At 41.3% G+C, this 13,820-nt stretch overlaps 1 protein-coding gene across 7 annotated transcripts in view; it reads left to right on the top strand.

The window, feature by feature from the left end:
• LOC117155449 (dystrophin, isoforms A/C/F/G/H) overlaps positions 1–13,820 on the top strand; it is a 437,811-nt gene that overhangs the window by 421,986 nt on the left and 2,005 nt on the right. For 6 of the 7 annotated variants that reach the window (XM_033331413.2, XM_033331467.2, XM_033331405.2 and 3 more), the window contains 10 exons: positions 7,005–7,264; positions 9,139–9,297; positions 10,423–10,559; positions 11,150–11,354; positions 11,483–11,568; positions 11,659–11,986; positions 12,137–12,248; positions 12,340–12,978; positions 13,138–13,252; positions 13,610–13,717. In XM_033331413.2, coding sequence (XP_033187304.2) covers positions 7,005–7,264; positions 9,139–9,297; positions 10,423–10,559; positions 11,150–11,354; positions 11,483–11,568; positions 11,659–11,986; positions 12,137–12,248; positions 12,340–12,978; positions 13,138–13,252; positions 13,610–13,717 — 2,149 coding nt within the window. The remainder of the gene's footprint in view (positions 1–7,004; positions 7,265–9,138; positions 9,298–10,422; positions 10,560–11,149; positions 11,355–11,482; positions 11,569–11,658; positions 11,987–12,136; positions 12,249–12,339; positions 12,979–13,137; positions 13,253–13,609; positions 13,718–13,820) is intronic. The other variant, XM_033331460.2, reaches the window with a different exon arrangement.

The following is a 13,820-nucleotide window of genomic DNA, read 5'->3' as shown; positions in this document are numbered from 1 at the left end:
CTTTTTTAAAGAACGACCCAATGGGATCATCGTGATAACGCACGCAAATAATTCGGATCAGGCAGCGTCAATTACGCGAACAAATTATTCGTTTATTATGTGCTTGATTCCACGATTAATTATATTGGCCAAATTTATTTACGTTAAAGCAGGTGTAATGAGTTTACATATCTTGCGTCGCGCAACTGTACATTGTGTTATGGCTGAAATATTTCATTCGTTGATTCTCAGTTGATTTTAATAAAGTACCGCGAGTAATATAGCTAGAAAATTCGAGTGACATGGGTTTGCTCATGATTGCTTGATGTATCGAGGTTAGTAGAAATTTTTCCTCGTTCAACTCTATTAAATTAAATTTCACTGGACTTCGATCGATATCGTTAAAATACAAATAATTTTTTATCGTTCGATATAATTTTGCTACTTCTTGTATTTTTCACGTTTTTTACGAATAACAAATACGAATAAAATGTTCCAGATAAAAAAGATATCTGCAATCATACAAGCGTGAAGAAGAAATGAGAGGAACAATAGGCAATTCGGAATTTTCTATGCATCTTACTTAATAATAGGAATCGTAATCAGATAGCAGAAAATGTTCATGCGATTTCGCTTTCGACGATTTCGATAATCTTGACCGAAATTTGAGGAAAAAGTTCAGAGTCGCCTCGCGCGATTGACAACACGTGAAAAATAAAAGATGGAAGGGCCATAGATCGAGAGGGTTGTTTTATCCGGCAATCGATGGAACGCGTTTCAGAATCACAGCGGAGACGTTAAGGTGAAGGTCTAGGGTACTTGGACTACGAGGCCAGATTTATAATAGATGCACATGGCGTGAAGCCAACGACAAGGCGCCACAATATTGCCGCTTAGTCACCTCAGCCAGGTCTTCTCTTTGTCCTGTTCCACGTTGACTCGATAAATAACAGAAACGTCTACAGGAAAACTGAATATTTACGAAGCAATTTGGTAACCGTCTCGGTCGTATTCTACTTAATCTTTCACTTTTCCTTCTCTCTTTCTTTCCATAATCCCATCTTGCGATTTCTTCTTTTTCGCTCTGTCCTCACCGATGGCCAGACGTTACTTTGATAACTATATTTACTTCGACGCTGATACGTTGCGACAACGTGATCGGCGATTTCAACGAAGATCTTATTATAGATATTTTCTCCTTTCTCCGTTTTTTGATTAAAACTGAAAATCTACTGTGTCAACACTTTTCTCAAAATCAGTGAAACAATATCACCCAAGAAATGGATTTTAATCTTGTTACGTTCTCTACATCGCAATATATCGTTCTTAACGCTCTAATAATGGAACAAGCCGATTGAAGATTCATATGAAATGATCGCACTGTAAAAACGTTTCGAACAATTAACGTAGAATATGTTAAAAAAGCCACTCTGTTCTCTTGAAGCATCGAATCTCTTGTCGATTGAAACGACGATTCGTCGCTACGTAAAAATTTGCAGACCCTGTAATAAAGTTAAATTAAAATACCTGCAAAAAATCTCTATTTGCCTATTCGCAAAAAATTCCATCGAATTTAATCGAACCTAATCACCGCATGTTCGCAGATTCCCTCCCAACTGTTATCTCGCGATTCGTTTACACGCGTTCTCGTTAACAAAATTCGCTAAGAAAATTGCGTCACGCTAATTATTATCGAACTGCGCTGGCCGTAACGAACGCAGTATCGAATGGCGCCAGACAATTAGCTGGGTGAATTCCGCGAAAGAAATTGGCCAGAACGCGACACGGGAACGAGCTCGCTACTGTGAAGGCGTAAAACAAGACAGGGAAAGCGGCCACCGAGAAAGAGAGAAAAGGAAGAGCGAAAGCACGGCCGAGTTAACTTTAATTGCCCGGTCGGCTACATAATAAATGACATTGCAGACGGCCAAGCGGAGGAAAAATTGTTTCGTCCTCCACCTCTGTCCACCCCCCAATCCTTTTCCCTCTTCGTACGGCTCTTCTAGTCTGCTTTCGTGCAGCTTGTTCGCTGGAACGATTTCTGTGTCGGAGCTTCGGGAAACCGGGACATATTGATGGCTGTGTAATGTTATTTTCAGCGATACATTCATCTTGGACGCGACACTTTCGCCGAGCTCGTACGTTCTTCCCGGAAGGAATTTATTACCAGAATTAAATCTTCGTCGACGACTCTAAAGAATCGCGAATAATATCAGCTTCCACCTGCCAATTTTCTTCTTTTTTTGGTGAATAGGTCCGAGTGTATATTTGTAGGAAATTGTAGCGGATTTTTTTGTAGGCGGAGTAGATACTACGGTCGTTTGTTCCGCTTCTTTAGGTGCCGTTACGTGGCAGCTTTGAAACAATTTCTCGCCGACACCGTTCCAGCTACAGGTGCAAATAAACTTAATAAACCTAATTAGCGGTATGTTTGGCGATCTCGTAAACACGAGGTGCGCGAAGGAAACGACTCTTTCGCGAGGCTTGTTTGAGGCACGCGTGAAAAAAATTGCTCTGTTACCCTCGACGATTATTTTTCTTCGTATTTTCAAATTCTTTCGTGAGTAGCAACTTAGATTCTCGAAGAAAAGATTTCGATGCGAAATATAGTGAACGATAAAAGTATCTCTTTTTCTTTCTATCATCCCTTACAGAGAAAGGTAACAGATGCTACTGCGCGTTCATATAAATTATTATAAAATACATAGACAAAGAGAAAATTAAAAAAATAATATTTGTAATCCTCGTTCTTCCGTGGATCATAATTTATGAAGCTGGTCGTGGCTTCTGTGCGACTCAGTTTTAACTATTGTCGGTTGATCTTCGGTATTCATCGCCTGAGAAACAACCCGAATAACCAAGTCCCTCACGGTATTTCGTTCGACGATTCTCTTTATCGAATCCCTGACAGCGTCACTTTCCACGTGGTCGGCGCCACCAACCGACCTCGGGCGAATCGACTTTCCATCCGCAGCTTTTTCTTCGCTTTTCCGCTTTAAGAACGCGCTCTGGATGCCGAATAAGCGACGCTTGAAGTACTTTCATAGCGGGACGACTAATTAGAGCGATTTAGCGTCCGTCGTCGACGTTTATTTAGAATGCAAATGCGGACTTTTCCCAACCCTTTCCCACTGTTCGTCTCTCTCGGTTCTCCTACTTTCGTTGCTCTTTCCGCAACCCTTCTCCTTCTCCCCCCGTTTCTCTTCCTTTTCTCTTTTCCCACTATTCCTTCCACTGCACTTTCTGCCCTCGCTTCTGTTTTCCACGCCTCTATGCCTCTTTCACTGTTCGCTCTGCCTATTATTTCGCCTTTTTCTCTGTTCTCCAACCTCTGTTCGCTCTGTCCTCTGTACGTTCGTCTCCCCTTCGATCTCGTGTTCTCGCTCGATGCATTATTTCCAAATTTGTCGACATCCTTGCGCTGAGTGGAGCATCTTCTTAAACCTAAAACGCCGCATTTTTTGGCACAGCCTCGTGCGTATCGCTTGCCGTGGAGTAAATTTTGGAATAATAGGGCGGTTCAAATATATCGGTCCAGGTAGCTACTTCGGTACATACTTCATGGGTTTAGCGAACGAGTATGTTTGTTAATTCTTAATAGGTATCGTTGGATTACAGACGACTCACAGGTGTTCGGGCTGAGTAACTTAATTTCTATTTTTATTCCGCGGTTTAAGCGAGGAAGAACGATGGAGTTTATCACGAAAGTAAGTAATTAAATACTCTAGAAGACTAGAGCGGAGATCTAATTGAAGTTTAGCTCCAATTTCGTCTACCTACGCTGTCAGATACTCTAGATGCAAATAGAATAGGAGATATCATTCAAAAACTAAGCACAGTTGAATTCATCTGATTAACACAATCCAGAGATTCAAAACAGAATAAAAAATAAGATGAAATATCCCAAAGTTAAATAACCTGTGTCAATTCCGGTTCACTCGCGTCCCGAAACACTTCGAAAATAGAGAAACTACAAAATCCTAACATTTATCTCACTTAAACTCTTTGTCGTTGAAACAAAAAATTCCCAACCCTTATAAACCTGTTACCTTGTTTTTTTCGCGCTTAATAGAACGCGAAAAGGCCGCTCAAAGGCGTAACGACTGCAAAAGAAAGGGTGGAAATACATCGGTAAGAAGGGAGCCCGTTTTCTCCTCGTTGGAAATTACGACGGGTGTTTTCGAACGCAATGGCGGTTCTTCGTCGCGAAGATCCAAAGCGGAGAAAGGGAGAGACAGCCGATGGAAGGATGCGTCGGTTGAATAGGAAGTAATCGAATGAATGGAAAGCGTGACGACTGCTTTCGCGTCGTCAGAACACTCTGAAAGGGATGTTAGGTGTTGTTTAAGGGTTATTGTTGCGGTCCTTTTGTCCTGTCGGTTCGCGGGACGCGGTCGTCGTTCCGCAACGTCGAATGTAATTTATCGGGGCGGAAAAAGGGCGCGTTACCTTCACCACCGTCGCCGTGACTCTTTTATTGGGACGCGGCGACCGGAGAATCGTATTGCATGATCTTTCGTCCCCGTGATTTTTTGGGTTAAACGGAGGGTTATTGCGAATCTTGTTACATCCGTAACGAACAGGGTGGAAATCCCTTCGTTCGAAGCAGATATTAGCTAACGTTCTCGAGCCCTGTCGAACAATAATTTACTAACGACAAATAATACCAGGGAATTTGTAAATTGCAAGCCACAGACTTCTCTTTTACAATAATAGAGTTGTAAGATTTATTTGCAAAATCTCATTTTATCAAAAAAGTCGTTTTATTAGAACTTGTTTCGTGAAACGAGTAATCTACTAACCTTAGGTTTTAAATAAAATAAGAGCGTACAGGATAGAGGGGCGGGGCAGGGGTAAACGAAATATAATTTGATATGCGATAAATGCAAATGTTAAAAAATGGTAAGCAAAAGGAGGAAAAATACTTTCTGCGGCTGCCTTCAATTAACTGTTTATTAACTTGTTGCTGGACGTTTGAGACTCGTTTAAACAACCCTTCCGCGAATTCAATTTACCCAAATTACTGTAATCAAAACTCTGACGATTTTCTAATTACTTTACCCCTAGTCGTCAAAGAGATATTTGAAGAATGTAATTATGTCATTTTCTGAACTTCGTGTTTCCTCCGTCTTTCTTTTTTTATTACAATTTATGACCGAGAGGTCGGTAGCAAAAATGAGATTCTATTATCTCACGTTATGCGTACAACAGAGGTAAAGAGGATTAAGCATACACATACAATGCGTAGATTAATCGTAGCCTGAATCGTTTATGAATTTAAAACAAACATTTTCCGAAATAATCTCTAGAGAGGAACAATCATAGATTTTTAAGTAAATTCTAACAAATAATCTATAAAATAGCCGCTAAAAACGAATGATACTTTCATAATTATTATTATCGATTTCAAAAAAAGACACAAACAATCGTAAAGCAAATTTTTAAAAATAATACTCTTCATATCACCACTTTTCTCTGCGTTTCCACATATTCTCTACGTTTCGGCTCATTGGCTTGTACGACGTATTCTCGCATATTAAATCTGCGTCTAAAATTATGTAAATATCTACATGTACCAGGACGAAATTTTATTCGTTGTCAATCCTGACGCGTGGGTATCGCGCGTTTATCGTCGAACAAAACGCTTTCGTCGCCTCGCCATTAGCGACAAAGTCGAGGTCTTCTGACCGGCTACGAAATACGAGCGGCTCGACCACGATTTATAACGAGTTTTAATAGCAACGATTACTCACGGTTGACCCGTGAGTAGGACTGCGCGAAACTCGGTAAACCATAAACGTGATTTTCATGACCATAAACTTCTCAGCTCTCGACAATTACGTTTGCAGCTTTCTTTTCGACCGAAAACCGGCATCGTTCCCGGGACCAGCGATGTCCGCTTATTCGTGAAACACTATTTTCGGCGGCGACCACGAAAACTGGTTACAGTCGTCGCTCAAGTTTCTCCTTCTTGCGTCCAATCTTATGGGATAAACGTTTACTTGGTAAATTCATAGATATCTCCTTTCGCGTGGTAAACAATTTTCAAGAGGGTAGAAATTATGGTCGCTTATTTCTAGAGAAATCTTCTATAATTTAGATGCATATTACTTTTATGGAGTTTGAGACTGTTGAAACTGTAGATTCGTGCGAGGTTGATACTTCAAAGTTCTCATCGGCGAAGAAATCGATAGTCTGTGGTAATTATAAAAAAATTAATTATTGTCTGTGGTAATTATAAAAAAAGAGAGAGAAAAGAGTAGGAAGAAAGGCGTAAACATAAAGGTGTTTTTCCAGAAATGCAACGACTCCAATCGCACTTTTCATATGCGAATATACACGACCATTCCCATTGTCTTTCTCTTCGCTTTTATCGATGCGTTAAATCAACCAACTTTCTCGCGCTACATCGAATCACACGCGAACCTCCACTCACCTTAGGAACAAATTTTCCTTCCAATTTTACACCGACGAGGATAGAAAAATCCAGGAAAAAGTTATCGCGCATATTATATACTTACAAGTTTAATGTTCCGGCAAAATGGTGGCGCGACGAGGAAACATTTAAACCAGCGAAACTTTCGCGACAAAAGAAGTTGCGTTAAAGTTTCAACTTTAAACCTACCAAAATGCTCTCATCCCTCTCGCTTCCCTCGTGTTTCACCTGCTTCGTGTCAAGCATTATTATTTCCCTCTGCCCAGGCCAGCCGTGTATCGATAGCAACGTACAGTCTGCGGATTTTTATTTATTTATAATAAACTTCAAGGTGAAAAAATCCAGCGAGTGCATAGAATCTAGAAAATAAATTATCGCAGAATAAATAAAACAGATCAAGCAGAAATAAATAAAATATCGAAAGCGGACTACTCGTCGCGTTTAGTAGGCGAAACAGATCATTACGTAAGCTCCATCGTTTTAATTCTCTTAGTAAAAATATGAAATCGCGTAAAAATCTACCGCAGTCTATGTCCGATGTATAGAATAATATATAAAGTTTAAAAGATCTGGACGTTCTTCGTTGCAGAAAATATGCGTGTTCCAAAAGACGCTGGAGGATCTTTCGTCGCGGATGGCCGGAGCCGAAGCGATCCAGAGCGGCTGGCAGAATCCGAACGATGCGAACGAGGCGACGGAATTACTGAAGCAATTGGAGAAATTCGGCGAACGACTCTTGCCCATCCAGAGGAGCATCGAGTACGCGAACGATCAAGCGAGCGTCTTTGCCTCGAGCAGCGTCATCGTTTCTCATGCTTTGCTGGCGAAACTCGAAGATCTCAACACCAGGTACTTACCTACCGATGAATTCTCGTTTCTCCAACGATTTTCATTCTCTCGAATTTATCATGCTAATACGACACGCATGAGACTTAGAGAAAATTTATCGTCTTGCCTACGAGGAAGTTTCGTTACAGTGGACTTGGTCGTTTGGTTTTATCCTCGCTACGATCTTCAAATTTTCATCGTACTAATTCGCTTTCTTTTCGACGAGTTCGAAGGTTTTTAATGTTCTAAGAAAACTTGTAGCGCGAGATTTGAAATGAGAAAGCGAGTGTCCTTTTATACCTTTTAAACGATATGAAATCTCCTAAGAAATTTTATTGAAAAGACACGTTGAAGACGATCTAAGAGAATCTATGGAATGTAGCGAATTTGAAATTTGAATAATTCTTTTCCAAGTAACCGTATTAAAATTGCGCGTATCGTTGTTGTTAGTTTTTAATTAGCTTCTGATCTTATAATTACAAAAGCTGAGATATAAATTTTCTATCGAATTATCGCAGCATCCCAGCAGTTCTAATATATATAACGGTTCGACTATTTCCAAATCTCGCACCAAACAGTTCGATTATTTATAGCAACACAGTCTGTTTGCGATGCAAAATACGCAGCAAATTGTTCTAATAATTTCACTGGTCCAATAACGAACAGAATTTACGTATTATCCACCAGGTGCGTTGTTCCATTTAAAACGAACGCTATAATATATGCACTTAACCCAAGCTTTCAAACAACAACGTTACACCTATTGCAACTAAACGTCAAACGATTTCCACATTCTCTCCGTGTAACACAATCCGTTCTTACGCAACGCCAGTGCACCGCTTATCGCTCCAATTACCTAAATAATATTTATAACGTTTCGTAATATTTTTCGTCCAGAGACCGAGTAAACAGAAAAGTAATCTTTCGTACTGAACATAAATTGAGAGAAAGCTACGAAATCCTTTCCTCTTGCCGCGATCCACGTTCCTCGGGATGGAGTTGTAAGAAAGGTACAAGATCTTCGGATGAACGATTTAGTTGAAACTTCAAACACCGATAGATGCAATATTTCGTTTCGTTTATAAAAATATTCCATTGCAATATAAATTATCCCTGTTTTTTTTTTATATTCATTATATAAATGGAAAAGAACAGTACGAATATATGTGATAATCTATAGTACTTCATACGGGCATACATTCCAGTATAGTTAACTCGATTGAACATGCTTATACTTTTCTACTTGGACAATTTTGGATACGTTTATACTTGGACACGTTTGTACCTGGTGACGCAACGCATGCGTCATGGGTGTCTTCTATTGTACATCTAATGACACACACGTATGCGTCATCAATTCTCCACGAAGAAATCTGAAGCTACAGAGAAGGAGAATCTTTCTTTTACGCGCGTTTTCAACGCCGTAAATAGACGCATTTTGTGAAAGAGAGAAGATATGTACGTACGTTGTCGTAATAGAGATTCTCAAACGTGTCAACTTTAATTCTTCATTTATTCACGAAAAGTATTAACACAAAAAAGACGTTAAAATACAAATATGTGGAACACCAAGCATCTACATTTTATTAACGTTTATCGAATCATAATTTTCATTTTGGCTCATATAGTCCCGAGAGGAACATCGGAGCTACTCGCGAATATCTCGAAAAATATTAACGACAAATATCTATATCTATCCTATATATATATACATTTAGATATTTTCTATAAAATAAAAGAGAATAAAAGCTTTAAAAGAGATTAAATCCTTGAGCCAGACTTTCACACTCAGATTGTGGTCTTGCACTATATCGTAACGTTTATTCGCGCGATCTTTGCTCGAATGTTGATTATTTTTCGTTCGAAGACGCTAAGTTTTTCGCGTATTTTCGCAGGTGGAAGGTGCTGCAAGTGGCGGTTGACGAGCGTTACAAGTTGCTAAGCGGATTTGGAAAGGATGGCAGCACTCCGGGTAGCCAGGCTTTCCTCGCGAGCAGCGTGGAACCACCATGGGAGAGAGCCCTCACACCCGCCAAAGTGCCTTACTATATCAAGTAATCGATCTTCCTTTCAACCGGACTCGAATCTTGCAACGTTAAATTTACCAGGACCGCGGCCACTGGATCCAGAACGCGATCTTAAACGCAAACAAACGAATAATCGATGAAGACGATGGTGGTTCGAAAGCGGCTACAAGAAGTTCGTGCTATTCTCGTCCTCGTCGTTTGGGAATTTCAAAGCGAGCCGCGAATGTTTAGGCGATGCTTGCAAATGGACGAAACCATAGAAATTCTAATTTAGATCGGCGACCGGATTTCAAACCAAGGGAGGCTTAACTTTCGATCGACGACCCTGGAATATCGATTGCGTAACTGGTAGCGAGGATTGCAATTGTTACAGCGAAACGTTTAATCTTGGTCGAGAAACAAAATCACTTTTATTATATAATATTAGCCGAATCGAGTTTTAATTACGATAGCTATGCTTTTACGTGAAATTCTCAAGTCTGAAAGTCGTGGTAACTATCGACGAGAACGATTTAAACGTACGTTTAAACGTATAAGATGAACAGATCAATTTCTCGAATCGTTGGCGATCCTGCGTTGAACTGTGCTCGACGTTCCGTTTCCTTCAACGTATTCTTGTAACGTATAAAATGTATTTTGCCTCGTTTTATGTTTGTTAACACGCGTGCAAACTTTATGCCAAAGATAAACGACTCGCTGGTTACGAAAGTAGACCCGTGACGATATACGAACAGCTTTTGAAGGTGGCTTAGGCCAAGAAGAGATATCAAACTTTCGCAAAAATTGTTTTTCCACGATCGTCATAACCAAGAGGTGATTCAAGAGACTAACGAAAATCACCTGAATTCCATCTTGCGGGCCTCGGTCGAGAGTTAAAGCCGATTTTGGCTCGCCCTTATATCCGGATGATCTTGAAGACCATGAGATCCGATGAATCCGCGAATTCGTCGGTCCGTGGATAAATTCTTAAAACCTGGCTTGCGGCTCGAGCCAAGAATTGTGGCCGGATTTAATAAAGATTAAACAAAGTTCTCCTCTCGACTTTGCCGGGAACTTCTCGCGCCGGGATCCGTGTGGCTGTTGCGTGAAAATTTTGCATGAATCTCTTAATCCCGGATCGGGTCGGTTTAATCCCGTGGAAACGCTTTGCAGCCATCAGTCGGAGACCACCCATTGGGATCATCCGAAAATGATAGAGCTGATGTCCTCTCTGGCGGACCTGAACGAAGTACGATTTTCAGCGTACAGGACCGCGATGAAGCTGCGCACCGTGCAAAAACGATTGTGCCGTGAGTATCAGCCCTTAATTTTCCGTCGTGAGATTCTCGAGTATTCGTATTTAGTTTGTATTCAGGCGATCGGTCCTCGCCGGTGATTAGCCTGCGCGTTCATTAATCGTCGTAATTTTCTCGATTAATCACGTGTCCCGGCAGTGATGACGCATACCGTCGTCGTTGTTGATGGATTTGATCTTTTGCATGGCTCTATTTTGCTTGGAGAACCAGTGGTGTTCATTCTCCTTGTTCTGTACTTTGAAAGTCAAAAAATATTCTGACTTTAGAACTGTACCTTTAATTCTCATATACGAATCTCTGAGAAAGCAACTTGGCTTTTCGCAAATGCGAGTTCCACGTCATTAGGTACGGTTAATGTTCAATTTCCAAGAAGCAAGTAACTTAATTTCGTGAGTTCGTTTCTACCGAAACTTAGGAAATTATTTTATATCTTCGTTGTCACATAAACTATATGTTGTTAAAGAATCTACCAATGGATATTTAACTTTTCCCAATAGAAGAAGAAGATATAGTAATCGTCTTAAAGTTTTCGAACGATGATGTACGTAATTTCATTTCGTTTATTATTGATGTTTCATTTGCAGTGGACATGTTGAGCCTTTCCACCGCATTAGAGCAGTTCGATTCGCACGGACTCCGAGCGCAAAACGACAAACTAATCGACATTCCCGACATGGTGACAGTCTTGACGTCCCTGTACGAAGTGATAACGGCGGATAATCCGACGCAAGTGTCCGTACCGTTATGCATCGATTTAGCCATCAACTGGCTCCTCAACGTGTACGATAGGTGAGCAGCCCGATCAACGATTATTCGTAATTAAATAAATCATGCTTCGCTGCTCGTTTGCTATCCGACTGACAAAACGACGATTCTGTTGACATTTTAACGCTCAGCAAACTGTCGTTCCATTTCAGTCAACGAACTGGTCAGATTCGCGTGCTTTCCTTCAAAGTTGGTTTGGTCCTGTTGTGCAAAGGTCATTTGGAAGAGAAATATCGATGTAAGTACCCCTCCATTTATATCGTCGTTTCGCTATTTCATGGTCTCAACACGAAGAACGTGCACATAACGGAAGTCACGGTTATTTCAGATCTATTCCGGTTAATCGCGGATCCAAACAGACTCGTGGATCAACGAAAGCTCGGTTTATTGTTGCACGACTGCATCCAAGTGCCAAGGCAGTTGGGAGAAGTGGCGGCATTCGGTGGATCAAATATCGAGCCGAGCGTTCGCAGCTGCTTCGAGAAGGCTGGAAAAGACAAAAATGAAATAGAAGCGGTGCACTTTTTGAGCTGGCTGCAACAAGAGCCTCAAAGTATGGTCTGGTTGCCTGTGCTTCATAGACTCTCCGCCGCGGAGAGCGCAAAGCATCAAGCGAAATGTAACATATGCAAGGAATATCCTATCACTGGATTCAGGTATGGCATATCTGCAAATTTGACCATCGTAGAAAACTAGAAAAATCTAGAAACTTGTAGAAATTCACTTTCTTTTATTTCCAAGTGAATCTATAATATCGAAAAAGTACGATTTCCATTTCAATTCATACGCATTTCCTCTGATTCCAGGTATCGTTGCTTGAAATGCTTCAATTTCGACATGTGTCAGAATTGCTTCTTCTCAGGCCGGAAGGCGAAGAACCACAAGTTGACGCATCCGATGCAGGAATATTGCACTGCGGTAAGCTATGTTTCTCACTCGTCCGCTATCCTTTCTAAAATATTTCCTCCATATCCATAATGTGAAACAATAACGCTCGTTTATTTCGCAGACCACATCTGGTGAGGACGTACGCGACTTTACGAGAGCGCTTCGAAACAAATTCAAGTCGAAAAGATACTTCAAGAAGCACCCGAGGGTCGGCTATCTGCCAGTGCAGACAGTTTTGGAGGGAGATGCTTTGGAAAGTCCGGCGCCGTCGCCGCAGCACAGCTCCCTTAGCCAGGACATGCACTCCCGATTGGAAATGTACGCGTCCCGACTGGCGGAAGTCGAACTATCGCGCACGAGAAGCAACTCGACGCCGGATAGCGATGACGAACATCAGTTGATCGCTCACTATTGCCAGAGCTTGAACGGCGGCGACAACGTGAACGTGCCCAGAAGCCCGGTGCAGGTGATGGCTGCGATCGATGCCGAGCAAAGAGAGGAACTGGAAGCGATGATACGCGAATTGGAGGAAGAGAACGCGACCCTTCAAGCGGAATACGAACGACTACGCTCGAAACAGACACCGGGCTCAACACCGGAAGACGGTCATGGCAACCGACAGCCTGACTGCGACATGATCGCCGAGGCAAAATTGTTGAGACAGCACAAGGGCAGATTAGAGGCACGCATGCAGATACTCGAGGATCATAATCGCCAACTAGAGGCTCAGCTGCAGAGACTTAGACAGCTTTTGGACGAGGTACGACGAAATTATATTACGTTAATAATTACGTCTCTGGTTAGGTAATTGTTATAGCTATAGATCAGTTGAAGTTTCTCAAAGTTCTGAGAAGTACGAGTTTCTTGAAGTTTCTGACAGTTAAAGATTTATTATTTTTGTTATTATTTTTATTTGTAGCCAAACGCTTCCTCGCCATCGAAGACGGGTACGTTACAAACGCGAAGCGTAACAGCGTCTCAATTGGCAACCGATTCGCCTGCTAAAATGAACGGCCACTATCACGACTCTTCAGGTATGTCACATAGGAGTACGGATGACGATATCACGGTAGAATTTTATAGCGAGCGATACTTTATTTCTTAGTCATAGAGTGGTGAGTCATTGGTGAAACAAATTAATTATCATTTACACAAACGTTCAACTTTTAATTTCCCGCGTTAGTTATTTAATTCAAATGGTCATTACGTATAAATAAGATCTTCTTAACATTATGCCGGCGTATACGCCATAAGCGTCGTACTCGATATTCAGAATAAGTGGGCGCAGGGTATTTCTGACGCTATTAGATACTAACTGCATATTAATAAGCGTTTCACAAAATGCCGAGGAGATTAGCATAAAGCTTATTGGTATGGGTGTGTGGACATAGGTGGTGGAGGCTCGAACGAAGGAAGAGTGAGCAGTTTAGAGAGACCACCACCGCCACCGCATTCTCACAGCGTTGCCCACAACGTGGGCAATCTCTTGCATATGGCAGGTTCGTTCCTTTTTCCTGTACGAAGATCAGTACGATCACTTTTTATATGTAGTGTAATTAAAAGAAATCTGCTATGTCGAACGTTTCTTATGCACGATCTCGT

This window comes from Bombus vancouverensis, chromosome 7 (assembly GCF_051014615.1).
Source record: "Bombus vancouverensis nearcticus chromosome 7, iyBomVanc1_principal, whole genome shotgun sequence".
Lineage (NCBI taxonomy): Eukaryota > Metazoa > Arthropoda > Insecta > Hymenoptera > Apidae > Bombus > Bombus vancouverensis.
This window is presented reverse-complemented; position numbering and strand designations above follow the sequence as displayed.